General features: G+C 37.8%; 2 protein-coding genes across 5 annotated transcripts in view; one reads left to right on the forward strand and one right to left on the reverse strand.

Moving 5' to 3' along the window:
* The window catches only part of LOC119548754 (potassium voltage-gated channel protein Shaw), a 48731-nt gene that overhangs the window by 16714 nt on the left and 14743 nt on the right, over nt 1-17274 (forward strand). For all 4 annotated transcript variants that reach the window (XM_037856275.1, XM_037856276.1, XM_037856277.1 and 1 more), the window contains exon 3: nt 16211-16360. In XM_037856275.1, coding sequence (XP_037712203.1) covers nt 16211-16360 — 150 coding nt within the window. The remainder of the gene's footprint in view (nt 1-16210; nt 16361-17274) is intronic.
* On the reverse strand, nt 7592-12188 carry LOC119548755 (aldehyde dehydrogenase, mitochondrial). The gene is made up of 4 exons (XM_037856279.1): nt 11963-12188; nt 9679-9827; nt 9521-9617; nt 7592-9027 (listed from the first exon to the last, which is right to left on the reverse strand). The coding sequence occupies exons 1-4, from the start codon at nt 12083-12085 to the stop codon at nt 7834-7836; spliced, it is 1563 nt and encodes a 520-aa protein (XP_037712207.1). The 5' UTR covers nt 12086-12188; the 3' UTR covers nt 7592-7833.

Below are 17274 nucleotides of genomic sequence, written 5' to 3' on the forward strand. Positions count from 1 at the left end.
ATCTGAATAAAGATTTAAAACTCACTCCAACTACTCCCATTAATTTGCCTAACTTTCTGTGTGAGATTCAGCCGTCTCAAAGTTTTGAAAGTTGCGGATATGTATGTTTGTGCTGTAGTTAAGTAAACCCTATGAACTAACTGGATGGGACTGAATTCAGTGCCTCAATTCAAGAACTAACAAAGAGAAAAGAATCCAACTCAACTCATGGGTTAACTCCACTGCTCTAGAATTCGTATGCGTGTGGAGTGCGTTGAATAGTGTGTTTATATGCGGAGAACCATTTTTTTAAACCCAGAACAGAATACCAACAGCAACAAGCAAGACCAAGCTCAAAAAATGAACAGAACCACAAAATCATATTGTAAGCCTTGTCAGCTGGCACACACAGTCCTATACAGTGAACAAAATAAGACAAAATGAAATACAATTTAAACTTTTATTAATATTAGGTTTTTCTTTTTTTTTAATATCTGAAAATAGTAATAATAATAATAATAATAATAATAATAATAATAATAATAATAATAATAATAATAATAATAATAAAATTAATAATAATAACAATAATAATAATAATAATAATAATAATAATAATAATAATAATAATAATAATAATAATAATAATAATAATAATAATAATAATAATAATAATAATAATAATAATAATAATAATAATAATAATAATAATAATAATAATAATAATAATAATAATAATAATAATAATAATAATAATAATAATAATAATAATAATAATAATAATAATAATAATAATAATAATAATAATAGTAATAATAATAGTAATAATAATAATAATAATAATAATAATAATAACAACACAATTTTATATTTATTTTTATATAAATCTATAACATTCATTTTTCTAGTGTTAATTTGTTTAAGACAAGAAGACATTTAAAGGCGATTCAATATTTTTATATGTCACTTAGGAAATATTGGGAAATATTGCTTGATATGAAAATATTATCTTTGTTGGTTGTAATATTTTTTCTTCGTGTACACATGCGAGTATTTGTAGCTATTTCTATGCGTCCTTGTGCAGGGACTTCCGCTTCCTTTCCCCGCGTGTGCGTGTGTTATTTTAACAGCAATTTTAATGAAGCGCGAAACCGTTGAAATACAATTTGTAAAGCTGAGGGGCTGTGGATAAGGTTGAGGATGCGGGGTTCCGCCGGGGCGGCTCGGGAAAAACAAACTCAGAAATGTTTGGCAAAGTGAAGATCAGGGGAAGGGGCAGGGGCCCATGGAATATCTGTTCGAGCCAGGTCTTTTTCTGCCTCTGGTAACGCCAAATAAAAATGGCTTGCAAACGCGCTTTGGCTTGGGCGCTTGTGTTACTTTGTGACTCGCGAACGCGTTTTGTTCGCGAGTTTGTGCGAGTTAATTAAAAAGGGTTTTACAATCAGCGCACAAAGGTCTCCTCGGGGTAGGAGCCCCGTTGCCAAAGGAGAAAGTCTTCATATATTTCAATGTAATTTCGCCTAGGTCATGGGGCGCATTAGGAGTTATGGCTAAATTTGCTTTGTCGGGAGTCCCTCGTAAAGAACGCTTTAAGCTTTTTAAAAATATTTCTGTGTGTTTTATTAGGCAGAGGAAAATAAGACATTTTAATGCTATTTCGCTGTTGTGCTTAAACGAGCCTGGGCAATAGAATCCACATAAAATTGCCATATATTTATTTCCAGCAAGCTGGAGTTTAAATAGAACTAAATTCATCTTACTTCAAAACCCTTAGTAATTAAGTCATGTTGATTTTTTACTTCAAAACTTTTTTTAAAACCTACCAAAATTTAATTTAAAAATGGATTGTAATCAAGTCTTACTTAACATTTCTTTCTAGAATGTACCAATGAGTGTAAAAATGCAGGGAAGGGATTACTTTAAAGGGGATGAAATTGATTTAGAAGAACAAATAAAGATTTTACATTTTACAAACAAGTTCACCATAGTTTTTGCCCACAGTAGTATGTTCTAAATTCTATAATAAAGGATTCCCTAATTCCTAAGTTATATTTTGATGGCTAAATTATGAAACTAAACTGCAGAACTGTATAAAATAACATGCAAATTGTGCTCGGGTAATTTTAGTTAAACTTTAATGCTGGCCATAAACGCTTTTTCGGAATCTAAGTGGTTTCTGCTTGTATTCAGCAAACAAAAAAGTGTTGTCCTTTGAAGCTCAGCTGCTTGTTGTTGGGATACACCAGCTACAAAAGGACATTTTCCTACCACGTTATCGCTCATTTTGGCCTTCTTTTTAGAGACCCATAGTTGTTTGCTTTGTGTTGGCCATGTTTGCTGTTTTTAGCGTCTAGTGCATCGCGGCTGCCTGAGCAAATATTTGAGCAAGTTAATAGCCAAGAGCGATGGCGATGCAATGCCTGGCAACTCATCAACCTCGCCAGCGTCTGCGTCTGGCTTTTGTGGCGCCTCCGGCATGCCCAGAAGATTCCAAATGGAACTGGAATGGGGATGGCCCACATGGGCTACATTCACGTTCTAGGAGGCGGGATACCCATCCTCCCATCAATGGCTCTTCTCACGCCAATGCGCAATACACTTCCACTTTATGCACATTTCCGGACTAGCGCGGCAAACAAAAAATGGGTGACGGGGCCACAGGCAGAGCGAACCAGCCCCAAGGCATTAATCCAGTTCTCCGACACCCAGAGATACCTGGTATATATTTATGTCCCCTGATGTAATCTATATAAATACAAGAAATGTCTCAGAATTTATTGCGACCATTAAAGGAAAATTTCTTTAATCCATTAGCTTTAAATAGTATTAGCTTCATATGCCAGATACGTTCTAGATACATATATTTTCTCTAAGAACATATTGCCAATAACCTGAGATTATTTAAGAAAAATAATTAAGTTTAACATGCCAGATAAGCTTTTCCAAGAAAGCCGTTATTAAATGTACTTACACTGGTCGGCATATGTATTTTGACAAAATAAAAGTTAAGTATACTCATAACTTGAATTTACTTCTTGTAAACTATAGGCATCAATGGAAAGGTAATTTCAATGCCGTTTGAATGATACAATACATTTCTTTACCCATTCAGTACTTATTGAAAAGGACGAATTTGTGTAAATCAACTTTGAAATTTTTAAAAAAAACTTTTTTCCTCGTCTTGAAAACTTAAATTTTTTGATGCAAAAAGTTTCTTCAAACAAAAATAATAGTAACTGCAAAAAGAATTTTTCAAAAATCATTTTTCTTATATTTTTTATGAATTTTTGAAAATGCTTAAAAACAGGCATTTGAGCCATATTTTTGTCTTTTTCATACAAATTTTTTCCGACATTGTCACCTTCAAAAAATCATAAAAAATATAAGCAAAATGATATTTGAAAAATTCTTTTTGCAGTTACTATTATTTTTGTTTGAAGAAACTTTTTGCATCAAAAAATTTAAGTTTTCAAGACGAGGAAAAAAGTTTTTTTTAAAAATTTCAAAGTTGATTTACACAAATTCGTCCTTTTCAATAAGTACTGAATGGGTAAAGAAATGTATTGTATCATTCAAACGGCATTGAAATTACCTTTCCATTGATGCCTATAGTTTACAAGAAGTAAATTCAAGTTATGAGTATACTTAACTTTTATTTTGTCAAAATACATATGCCGACCACTGTATATTATCTTTCTAAGAATATTGCGATTAAGCTAGGCTCATTGAATACTCCAATTAAATGTATTGCCAAAAGCAAGCTTTAAGATAGGTAATAATGTTGAGATTATTTTTAAGTTTTCCACAGATTTTCCTAATATTTATAGAACTTGATGTATCTGGATTTATTTAAAAATTAAAAGAAATGTACATTGAATAATTAGAGGAGTCTTTACTATTTCAAAAATTACCTTGTTCAAGACCGCCATAGCTACCATGTCAATTTGCGATTACAGGGTACATTGATGTTGCCGCTTTCGTGTGCGACATGTGTAACTGGGGGCGTGGCCCAGGGGGACGGACTCGGAAATGCCATTGCATTCGGCAAACAACAAAAGGCCCGCAACAGTCGGCGGGTTCTTAGAGCCAGACGAGTTGTGGCATGATGTATGGGAACGTTTCCATTTGAAGTGGCACATCAAAACCATCATCGTTTTCACTATTGTTGCAGCAGAATGTTGCTGGTGTGGCAGGACTACAAAGTTCCACCTTATTGACTGCAACTGCATTTTTGCGCATTTTCACGCTGTTGACGTTGATGGCGTGAAAATCGATGGCATATGCGGTGACCAAATCCAGCGAATGCGGGTTATGTTGAAATTTTAATTACTGGCTTGATTTGGGCCAGTGGCTGCGGTCAATTAAGGAGCTTAAAATAAAATAATCCATCGATATTGAAGCAGGCGTGGCTTAGTTATTTTTTAATAGTTGTCACGCTTTGTTTCCCGGAATTCGAATTTGAAAGGTTAAAATTAGCATTTCATTTGTCTCGGTTATTCTATATATTTGTCAACAAAAACTTAATGGGTAAGGCAAATGTTTAAAGAGAAGTACAATAAAAAATCAAAATCCACAGGAATGGCATTTTATTTAAATTCAATGAAATAAATTTATATTTTTCAATAATACATTCCAAGTTTCTAAATGATATAGATTTTTATTGTAATTCTCAAATTCAGAATAAATATTATCACAAATTTATTGGGTTACATAAAAGTTCAGAGAACCGTACAGTATAAAAAAAAAATTAAAAGTCTATTGAATGAATTTTGTCTGTATCCCGGGAAATAAATAAATTGGCTTTTCAAACTGCATAATTTTTTCTATATGCCTTAAAGAATATAAATATCGCTAGCAGTTTGAATTCAATATTTGACTGGATAACCTATATTATGATCCCACGTATAAAACGTTCCTTCCATTTTTATCGGATTTTTCCTCTTGTTATCCCTTTGAACCCACTGTGCGTAAATCGCATTACGGCCATAAAACGACGATGTGTCTGTGTGAGAGCATTTAGCCTGCTTAACGGAGGTAATAGGCCAACAGCGAGGGGAAATCGAGGGACTTAACGAGGGGAGGACGAGGGGTAGGGCAATATGCTGACACATCTGGTCTGAAACTGGATCGTAGGCACTTTATTGGGTTAAGTGCGATGCAATTGCGTGGGTGAGTGTGTTGAACCCAATTTGATTTTTCACTTATGGGTACTTGCGTTTTCGCAGCGTTTCCCGCGCGGTTTTAAACGCGCCAAAAGACGCAATTATCGTTGCATAATTTTGGGCTGGGCGAAAATTTAAGTTGCTTCATCTGCCATTAGGAATTTTGTAATCTAGGTTACATTGCTAATCCTTGTTAAGCCTTTTGTTTACCCTCCTCTTGATTGTAGTCCCTCTTTTTTAGGGTAGCCCTGACTTGGGATTTTTTCTTTATTTGCCCCGTTGGCTTATCTGCGGCATGTCCATGGCCATTTTCCGGCTAATGATCAAAGTGCTGGGCATCCTGATGTCCCAATGGGAGTAGTTACTTTTCTTCAGGTCTTTTTTCATCCATTTTTGGCAGCCTTTGGTGGCTGAACATAACAATGTAATCGAGTGTAGACACTGCGATAAAGTTGAATTGCCGCTGTGGAAAAAAGAGTGACTGCAAATTGGCCAACGTTGCGGATACTTGCTTTTTTTGGTCCCGCTCTTTTGGACGCTTTTGCAGAGTGGAGTGGAAATGCTGAATTATAGTTTTGGTGTGGCAGGATAATTAAAGTATGGCCGGCAGTTAATAACATTTTCTGGCTGCACATTAAGTCCGGTGAAAAATGATTTTCAATTATGCCCCGCATTCGAGCCTGAACTAAGAACTACAACGCTCGAGCGCACCTGTGCACGCGCCTCAATGCGCACGGCTGCGCTTTTGGCAATCATCATTCCTTTCTCCATATCCCTCCAGTCCTCCATCCCTATGAATCCAACCCCCCCACCTCCTCCTAACTGAAGTCCTGTGCCCTGTTAGCCGCCTTTTTTCGAGTTGGCCACCTGCCATTTGGGGTATTAAAATTGCCCATGGATCATTTGCAATTTTAACAGTTTTTCCAGACTTTTGTTCGCATGCCATTTTCATTTTTCGCTGTATTCTTGAATATGTATGAATGGCTGCCATCAAGCGAAAATCAATTTAAAATAACTGGTCTCGAAAAAATAGAAATGGCTAAAATACTGAATACTGAATGGAAAATAAAATAATTGTGTGTACATCGCGGGGGGCTTAGTGAACTCTGCTTTTCCCTTTGTTCGAATGGAAAAGCTAGGAAAAATCGAATTAAGTGTATAGCGCGAAATTCATAAAAAATACCTTTTAGTTTCGGACAAGTGAGCACTGTGCGGGGTTTGATAAACTATTAATGGTCTTTTATACTCCTGCGGCGCATATTTCAAATTTAAGGTTAAAAGTTGACAAACAGCGTTAAAAAGATGGCCAAAAAATGTAGTTAATAATCTCTTAATTTAATTAACAGTAAAAAGCACGAAAAATAATATTAATATTTTAACAAGAGAGTTCTTTACGTTGACATACAAGTTGAAATATGTAAATTCATTAATTATATATTCATTTGAAATCTATTAAAAATATTCAGTGCAAAAATGTGTTTAGAATATTTAATTTCAGCACTTTTGCAGCAATGCATGTGACGTTTCCAATGCCAGGCAATAAATAAAACAAATAACCATTTGCACTTTGGCCTTCGGTCATCGTGAAAATTGAAATACAAATTTTAAATAAATTGCATACAAATGCGCTTATTCAATTTCGAAAACAACAAAGTGGAAAATAAGAGAAAAAGTTGTGCACTAACCGCAAAGCACTTGACACGCTCAGCTGCTGTCCAATCTAATGGACAACTTTCCTCTTTTTGCCATGATGTCGGATGAAAGACGACCTGCCGTGTCTGTGTGAGTGTCCTGTGCATGTCCTCGATATGTGTGTCTTAGTAGCCCAGATATGCACACACAGATACAAGCACACACACAGGCTAAAACAAAACGATGGAAAATGCCAATAAATGCAAATAAATGTAAGCTTATTTCTCCAAGATGGACGAGCAGCTAGTTCCCCGAGCTCCGTGCTGCTCACTTTTTCCGTTTGCTTTTGGCTCCATGCTAAGGCAATCAATGTTTCGTGCAGTGTAAGCTGCGGGGAAGTATCTGGGCGTCTGTTTGCTTTATCTCGGTGTTGTTGGATAAGTAAAATAATGACATTCAGTTCGGAGTGCGCCATAAACAAAGCCAGGAACCTATCGGCAAACACTGGGATCACACATAAAAACCTTGTAGTACAAGAGTGTATAAAGGGAATGAAGGAAAACCTGCATTCACTTGCCAAAGAAAATTCCTGAAATACTTTTTAGCTGACTTTTAATCAAAGATGGCCCTTCTGAGTATGCGTATCAGTATTTTCTTGAGAAAAACGTCCACATTTTTCTAGTCTAAATGTTAAATAAATAATGGTAAAGGTCTAAAAACGTATTTGCTTTTTATCCCTTATCCACATATTTTTACATTTAATTTGTAAACTGGTTTGTTATATAAACCATTTAATAAACATTTAAAGCCTTGCATTTAAAAACTACATATTTCTCAAAAACTTTATTTCAAAATGGACTTAAACAGAGTTAAACGAATGGAAAGAATACAGAAACTGGCCGTAGACAAGAACTATCCAACAGATGTATCTATACCTATGTGCATATAGAGATGTTGATCGCAGATCGTAAAGCAACAGTTTACCGCCGGAATTTAGTGAATCTAAATGGGGCGAACCACTTAAAGCTTCCCTCTTGGAGGAAATAGGGCCTCCTTCTTAGGAGTTCTTCTGGGGCACCTTGACGATGACGCTCTTGACCTCCGTGTAGTTGGACAGGGCGTACTCTCCATTCTCGCGTCCATGGCCGGACATCTTGTAGCCACCGAATGGAGCCTGGGCGGCGAGGGCATTGTAGGTGTTCACCCACACGGTTCCGGCGCGCAGACCACCAACAATGTAGTTGGCCTTGTCCAGATCCTTGGTGAAAACGGCGGCGGCCAGTCCGTAGTCCGAGTTGTTGGCCCGCTCGATGACCTCATCCAGCTTCTTGAAGCGGATCAGCTGCTGAACAGGTCCGAAGATCTCCTCCTTGGCAATGGTCATGTTGTCCTGGACATCGGCAAACACCGTTGGCTGGACAAAGTAGCCGGGCAGACCCTCTGGGCGACTGCCACCGGCGACCAGCTTGGCGCCCTGTTGCTTGCCCGTTTGGATCAGGCCGAGGATTTTCTCCATCTGCTCCTCGTTGACCTGGGGACCCTGCTCGGTGTTCAGATCGAAGGGATTGCCAATGGTGCGCTTCTTGGCCCGCTCCGCGCTGCGCTCCACGAACTCATCGTATATCTTGTCCTCCACAAAGGTACGGGATCCGGCACAGCAGCACTGACCCATGTTGAAGAACAGGCCAAAGTGAGCAGTCTCCACGGCATAATCCAGATCGGAATCGGCCAGGATAATGTTGGGCGACTTGCCACCCAACTCCAGGGTGACTCGCTTCAGGTTCGTGTTGCCCGAAGCCAGCTGGATGAGCTTGCCCACTTCGGTGGAGCCGGTGAAGGCCACCTTGTCCACATCACTGTGGTTGGCCAGTGCAGCGCCAGCTCCTCCGAATCCGGGCACCACGTTGACCACGCCCTCCGGGAAGCCAGCCTCCTTCACCAGCTGGGCAATGTACAGGGCAGTCAGACTGGTCTGCTCCGCGGGCTTCAGGACAATGGTGTTGCCGGTGGCCAGGGCGGGACCCAGTTTCCAGGCCATCATCAGGATGGGGAAGTTCCAGGGGATGATCTGGCCACACACGCCCACGGGCTCGTGACGGGTGTAGGTGAAGAAGTCGCCGTCCATGGGAATGGTCTTGCCGTGGTTCTTGTCCGCCCATCCGGCGAAGTAGCGCAGGTTCTTGATCGCGGTCGGGAGATCCACGTTGTAGGACATGCTGTAGGGCTTGCCATTGTCCAGGGTTTCCAAACTCTGTCGAAAATAGTTGAATTAATTCGGAACAAAAATAAATAAAATTTATATGCATCTAAGTACCAATGAGTTATTAGCAAAGTGTTTAAAAAGTATACAAGCTTTTAATAAATTCTTAACAATTTTTTAAAAGTGTCGACAAAAAAGCTTTTAAATCATTTTGACAATGATTTAATAGAAAAGTGCTCAAATACACAATCATTAAATAAATTTATAATAATACTTTATAATGCGCGTATAAAGTAATGCCCTTCTATAAAAGGTGATGGTTGAGTAATAATTATTAGATTAGATTACAATCTTGCATTTTAAATTTAGTTTAGCTTAGCAAATATGAATTAAAGTTGCGTTCCCTAGATCTTAAAATGGTATTTATAAATAAATTGGAAAAGAATGACTAAACAACAAAGCGTGTCAGCATGCAAAAGCTTTAAAAAAACTTCGCATATCTCTCTTCAAAATCTTAGTTACATATATAGCACTTAATACTTACGGCCAGGTAGACCTGATCGCGCTCCATGAGATCAGCCAGGCGGTAGAGCAGACGACCACGTTCGGAGGCATCCATACGGCGCCATGGGGATCCCAATCTAGCGGTTATGAAACGGTCATAAATAAACCACTCTATGGAAATCTGCGCTTCACACTCACTTGAATGCACTGCGGGCAGCTTGCACGGCAATATCGATATCTTCCTTATCGCCACCCTGGATTTCGGCGATGGTCTGCTCTGTGGTTGGGTTAATGGTGGCAAAGGTTTTCCCCGACTTGCTCTTGTGCCACTCGTTGTTGATAAACAGCTGCAATAAAGGGTTAATAGCTTCGTTTAGGACCATATCATTTCTATAATCCCACATATTGAGTTCCGTTTAATTTACAAAGTTTGGTTGGAGTGTCAAACAAGCCGCACCTGTATTTGATAAGCCGCTTGACTGCTGTTATCTGTTATTATTAGCTGCTGCTGCCTGAACGTGTTTTTTTCTATCGCGATCTCACTGGCTCATTTATCAGTTAGCATGTGTACCTGACAATCCCCCAACCCCTGTAATCTGAAACGTTTACCGGCTAACTGATTAGAATTGAAATGAAGTGAGCCCTCATCAACCCCTCACGTCATCCCAATTCAATTCTGTTTATATTCATGCTTTTGTACTTTTTTTATTTTTGCATACATCTACTTTTGAATTTCACAATGTGCTTGCGAATATAAAACTTTCCACCAGACACAGCCAAACATAAATACATACTATATAGCGAAGGAAGGCGCGTGTATAAAATTTCGGGGGTCTGGCCAGACGATTGAACTGGTTTGATGAAGGAGCTTGACTTTATAAAGTGTGCCATTCTATCTACCTAGCAGACCCCACAAAAATATTCAGGCTACTGGTGATAAGGAGTGGAAACTGCCAATAGCAACAAATACATTTTGATGAATGAAAAGATAAGACAGTTTATTAAAGTGTGAAATCATGGTTTGATATGCTGTGTTGGAAAAACTAATAATCGGATTCAAGATAGGGATATTGTACAACGTGTAATCCTTGAAAAAATGTAATTAATATTTTTTGTGTAAGATCATGGTTTGATATGCTGAGTTAGAAAAACTTATCGGATTCGTCAAGATAGGGAATATTTTACAACGTGTAATCTTTGAAAAAAAAAGTAATTGACATTTTTTTTTAGGTAAAAATGGTTAGTAAGTATGACATGCTTTTTAATGAATAGTCCGATTGGAATTTTTTATGGCGTATTGATGGGTAATGGTAATAAGGTAAAATCCCATTCAAATTTTTAAAAAATATTTTAGTGGGAACCCTGCTGAAATAATCTTGCGCTGCGCAAGAACCACAGGAATCTGCAAGCCAAAACCCAAATTTGTAGCTTTAATTGTTTCAGAGATCTTAGCGTTCACACGGACGGACAGACAGACGTCGTACACACGGACATGGCTAGTCCGCCTCGGCTTGTGATCCTGAACAAGGATATATATACTTTATAGGGTCGGAAACGCATCCTTCTACCTGTTACATACTTTCCGACGAACCTGGTGTTCCCTTTTCCCTGCTCTAGAAAGTATGAAGTATGTACATAGTATGTTTTCTGATGATATATATTATATATTATTCAATAGTTGATTCTCCCTAATATTTTTTCCAAAGTAAAAAAAGCTCCATCGCAAATGCTCAATTTTTTATGTGATCCCTTGGCACATCTGGCCACAAAAAACGCATTTCGCTAACCGCAAACCCCCTCAATTAAATCTAACGAATGCCAGTTCTAATTGGTGACACTAAAGATAACGAATAGAGATGGCAAGTTCGTCGAATTTATGCAAATTTCCCTGGGGTCAGAATGAAATCGCGAAGCGCAGAGAAGAACAGAGAAGAGAATTCGCAGCAAACAAATTTGTTTTTTCTCAAAATGCTCTGACGTAACATAGAAACCGGGAAAGACAAACAATGAAAATCAGAACCAAAAAATAACAACAAATATAGCCGGCGAACTTGTTTTTGTTTTTCTTTAGTTCTTTCGATATCGTTTTGTCTACTTTTTAGTCGCCGGTCTTTAGGTTCGCTTAGGCAGCCTAATCCCCTGCAATCCCCTACAGCTGCCGATAAATATTGGGTGTACGTGATCTGAATGTCGCGACGCTCGAATTTCGTTGTCTTGCCAATCTTTTTTCGTTAAAACCAAATGGGGGAACCTAAAACTAAACTGAAAGGACCTAAAAACTTGATTTCGCATATGTAGGGCATTTGAGGAGGGGCTCTGTGCGATAACAGCTGCAGTTGTATACCTCAAGGTCAGCTCAAAAACACGTTTAGTGCTTTCTTTCCTGTAGATTTTATTCTTTCGATTGCGATTGCGATAACTGCCACCAATTAATATTAATAGTTTTCACTTTTATTATGTCGAATTAAAGTTTTGAACTTACCCCGGTGTAGAGGACTTCGGGCGTGGTCTGGGGCTGTGGGAGGGCGGAATAGTTCGCAACGGCAGCTGCGAAATTCTTGGTCTGGGCCCGCAGCAGGGCGCCGGTCTTCAAAACGCGCAGCATTCTGATCAGATCTTACTTTCCGGGTAAAAATGAGGGGGAGAGTATCGAGTATCGCTGAACTAGAACTGCGTGTTAATTGCTCAGCGGTCGACGGGCAACTGAAACGCTGTCGTCGCGCTGCCGCTCGCGAAAACTACGGAGGAACTTTTCAAGAGTCTCGGGGGAACTCACGCCGCGCCACAAGTGCTGGCAGATGTGGGGCGCCAGCAACAGTCTAGCCAAAAGTAGCCGAAGATTACTCGTTGCTATCGGCCTTAAGATAAACAACTGGAATCAGGTACCCAAAATAATCATATTTCTGATTTTTATCTTTAACGGCCTACTACGAATTTATTGTATTTCCTGTTCCAATTATAAGAAGTAAAAAGTGTCGTTTTTTTGACGTATTATAATAGTAGTCTTCAAAAAAAAGTCTCCAAATTGAATATTTTCGGAATCTTAAAATTAATAATTTTAGTACTTGTACAATTTTGAATTTGTAAATGTAAAAGAGTATTCCCTTTGTTATATGCATATGTAATTTTATAAACCATTCTTTAAGCCACCCAAACAAAATAGGTGTGGTAATATCTGCTCAGATATGGGCCCATATTATGTGGTCTTATGATACTTGCCTAATATTCAATTGACTTACCGAATTTGTTTTAAAAAGTCAACATAGATAACCAACTTGTTGATAAAAAGTGGATGTTGGATAAAAAAATACCTTAGGTATGATTTATGCTCATGACTTAAAATAAACTTAATGACTTAAAAATAAAATAAAATAAATATTAATTAATAAAATTACAGAAATGTGACTTGTTTAAATAAATATTAATTAATATATATTTTCAAGCGCCGTAATTATGTTTTTAAAAAGCTAATTTGCCAACACCGAAAGCCGTTGATAATGTCTGAGCGAGACGGAACTACCGATAGCTGCTGAACAATCTCTTGATTAAGGAGAGTCAGAATGAGAAAGAAAACAAAAACAAAGAGTATAAAAACAAAAACTAAAAATACTTAAATGAAATTGCATTTGCGTGAAGCTTATTTTGTATGCGAAAGAGGGATTATTATAATATTGTTTATCAAACTGCCATGCTTCAAGTGAGCTATGGAGCTATAGATATGGATAGATTAACTTGGCAAGCCACCGCGGTATAAATTATCATGCGATTTCGCTTTAAAGAACAAACATTCTAGAATTTTATGCTTTTGGTCATAATGACTGGCTGTTTCTTAGTAGGTGTGTAGAATATGCTTAGAATTTCATGACAAAAGGAAATTAATTTAAAGCACAGTGAAATACGACTACATCTAAACGCTTATCAGCCTTCATCCACGCAAATCAATCAATCAATACATATATTTATGTACATTGTACACACAAGAATATATGTATGTAATAGATGTAAAAAGATTCTGAAGCTTGTTTACGGTAGGATTTTTATAAAAACAAAACAAACACCATTTACGATTTATTAGAACTAAATTACCTTTACAATGATGTATCATCAAATAATACAATTTGGAAAATATATTGCTATTATATTCCGAGAAGCAATAAATTTTCAGATATCTTATAATACGACTATTAACAATAGTGCTACAAACAAATCGCTCGATGCAGATACATTTATTTCTGCAACAGAACCTTTCAATTCGGTAAAATATTGAGTAGGAATTTAATTCCAAATGCTATTGAGTGAATCATAAAACATTAGTGAAATGCTCGATTTCAGCATGTGCGTTTTTATTGCTCATTACTTTGATGTTTATTTTGCTGTTCCACTTCATCAAACACTCTTCAAACATACAAGGGTGGTCAAAAGTATTTTCACAAAAAAAAAGTTAAATATATTCATAATTTGAACTTACATCTTGTTAACTTTGGCATCAATGGAAAGGTAATTTAAATGCCGTTTGAATGATACAATACATTTCTTAACACATTCAGTACTTATTGAAAAGGACGAATTTGTGTGAAAATGTCCTTTTTGAACTTTTTTCCTCGACTTGAAAACTTAAATTTTTTAATGCAAAAAGTTTCTTCAAACAAAAATAATAGTAACTGCAAAAAAAATTTTTCAAAAATCATTTTGATTATATTTTTTATGATTTTTTAAAGGTGACACTGTCGGAAAAAATTTGTATGAAAAAGAGAAAAATATGGCTAAAATGCATGTTTCTAAGCATTTTCAAAAAATCATAAAAAATATAAGCAAAATGATTTTTGAAAAACTCTTTTTGCAGTTACTATTATTTTTGTTTGAAGAAACTTTTTCCATCAAAAAATTTAAGTTTTCAAGTCGAGGAAAAAAGTTCAAAAAGGACATTTTCACACAAATTCGTCCTTTTCAATAAGTACTGAATGTGTTAAGAAATGTATTGTATCATTCAAACGGCATTTAAATTACCTTTCCATTGATGCAAAAGTTAACAAGATGTAAGTTCAAATTATGAATATATTTAACTTTTTTTTTGTGAAAATACTTTTGACCACCCTTGTATTTCATCCCTACTCTTACCACTCGTATTATACAAATTGTTTTAGCATACTTTTCGGCTGTCAGCCGGATTACGAAAACAAAATTGATGGGCGAAAAGAGGAAGAGATTTATTCCAACATAATTCATTAAATGCGATTTAGGCCAATTTGTCAAAATCTTTGGAAATTTATTCCAGTCGTAAATTGAAAGCTCAGCACAGCTGTCAAGTGAATCACGCATACGCATCGTTGGTCGAAATCAGGACGAAAAAACTAATTCAATTGCATGCAATTGAAACGGAGGCTGGGTATACATTTGTTCGACATCCATTTCCGTCCAATCCATGGGTCCACGTCCTCCGGCGGGGCCAATTACCATCGCCGAACCGCCCGAATAAACTTTAATGGCGATTGTTATGCGGCGGACCCTGTTATTGATGATTCGGCTGTCGACTGTCGGCTGTCGCTGCGGTTGCTGTCCTCAGCTGCATGAAATATTTAATATCCGAGAGCAAACAGTTTGGCGTAAAAAATAAATTGCATATGGACAGCTCAGCTCAGCTCCTCCATTTGGCCCCCCCCCTCCACCTCATTTTGGTCGCCAGGACACGCACTTAAATGCCATTGATTGCTGGGCCCGGGAATGTGCGGGTTATAAATGCGCAAAATGAAATTTACAACAATTTGCTGGAAATTACTTTCAATTGAATTTAATTACGCCTGGTGGGAGTCGTTGTCGCTCCATGTACTCGTATAATTTTATGGATGATTACGTAAATTAAGTTTGGTTTGCGTGTGGTGGTATGATACTCGTGTGTAGAGCAGTTCAGGTGAAGACAAGGTGGAAATATGATTAACAGGTGTAAACTTTGTGTTTCCTGCGAACTGAAATTGAATATCCCAATGGGAGAAGAATCAAGAGCTGTTTGGATTTATTTACTAACATTAATTGCTGCTTTGATTTTGTGTGATGACAAAGAAATATTTAAGGTATTTGCTAATAGCACAAGAAGAAGCCATTGAAATTCTATATTTAGAAGAAATCCTATACATTCCTCCACACTAACATATTAGCATATTAAAATCATTGGAATGTCACAGAACTCACTAAAATGACTTTTGTTTAGTCAGCAAATATCAACAAACGTCAAACAGGATAAATGGGAAATCCATCAATTTTGTGCGGCATTGATCTCTGTCAAAGGTCAAATCAAACAAAGGAAATTCTAGACCAAAATCTATGTGACCCACTTTGGACTTTGGCCAAAACCATAACCAAAAACCCTAATGCTTTATGCTTTTGGCACACAATAAAAAAAAGGGGGAATGGAGCGAAAAAAGGAAAAATCGCGTAGAGCTGTGGGAAAAAATACAGCGAAATATATGCAAATGGCTTATGGCTTGGTTTTGCTTACACTTGCTTGACCCGCCCTGTTATTTTTTCTCCACCTTTTTTTATTGCTCACTTTTTCAGGAACTCGGGTTTCATGGCTCGATATAATGGTATTTTGTCGCAAAAGGGTCAAGCGTTTGGGGGATAGTTATGGTAAAGGTAATTTGTTGGGTTACTAACCATTTCGGAAAGTAAAGTTGTCCTTGGATCGCATAGTGGCAACACTCAACTAACTAAGCCTCAATTATTACCATTGCAGATATGAAACCTACAAGGCCACGCTCAAGAAAATACCCGCAACACGTCTCTCCCGACTGACCGAAGCCCTGGCCAACTACGATCCGGTACTCAATGAATACTTTTTCGATCGCCATCCCGGGGTCTTCACCCAAATCCTCAACTATTACAGGTGAGTGTCCAAGTCCGCTGATGGGCTAATTAAGCTTCCGAAAGCTGTTTATACGTGCAATGACTGTGAATATTTGCTGAGAGCCTTGGGCTCGGTAATTACATCTTAGCTTAAGAAATGAAAATGGGTGGAAAAAGAGACAATTTTGTTGGAAAATTCCACTGGAGATGTTTTTCCTACTTTTGCCATTTCAATTTATCCTCTTTTCCGTAATGATTGCCCTGATTAATGGCGCCCAGGAAAACATATCAAGAGTCAGTTTTCGTTATAGATTGCTTGATGTATAAACAAACTAATATTTTAATTGCTGCCCCAGGAGCAGAACGAACTTGACTTGGCCATTAATCTAAAGTTTTTGAGCTGCGAAAGTTTATCCAGCGTTTTTCGGGGTCATTAGCGGGCTCATTTATCTTTGCCGTGAGCTGAGCTGCGCTGAGTTGAGGTGTTGTCTGCCCCGTTGCGATGACTTAACTTGTTTAAAATTAATGAAAGTTTGTATAGCTCATCACCCGTTTACTGTACCCACCTGAGGCAGCCACCCAAAGCTGCATCTGCAGATGGAGTTGTTTTCGGAGGAGGCAAGGCTGCCGGCATTTCACGCTCCTTCATCTTCATCGATTGGGCATGAGCATCCGTTACCGGATTGAACACCCACCCATGGCTCCAGGGACTTTGGCCAAACAGTTTTCCAACTCAATTAACCAGGCACCGATGGCCAGGAAAATGGTGTCAAAGAAGGGCAACAGCGGAAAAAATACTGCAACATCCCGCGTTGATTGGAAATGAAACGGAGACCCCTCGGGGGGTGTGGTTGAAACTAGGGGTCTGTCGGAAATCCTCCCTCCTCTGGGAATATTCATATAATCAAATTATGCACGCACCAAATGCCCCAGACAATTTGTGTGAAGAGATTT

The sequence above is a fragment of the Drosophila subpulchrella genome, chromosome 2L (assembly GCF_014743375.2).
Source record: "Drosophila subpulchrella strain 33 F10 #4 breed RU33 chromosome 2L, RU_Dsub_v1.1 Primary Assembly, whole genome shotgun sequence".
Taxonomy (NCBI): Eukaryota; Metazoa; Arthropoda; class Insecta; order Diptera; family Drosophilidae; genus Drosophila; species Drosophila subpulchrella.

Coding starts and splice junctions, on each gene's coding strand:
- LOC119548755 (XM_037856279.1), bottom strand. CDS start 12,085: ATGCTGCGCGTTTTGAAGACCGGCGCCCTGCTGCGGGCCCAGACCAAG. Junction 9,828..11,962: donor CCGAAGTCCTCTACACCGGG/GTAAGTTCAAAA, acceptor CCTTTATTGCAG/CTGTTTATCAACAACGAGTG. Junction 9,028..9,520: donor GCGATCAGGTCTACCTGGCC/GTAAGTATTAAG, acceptor TATTTTCGACAG/AGTTTGGAAACCCTGGACAA.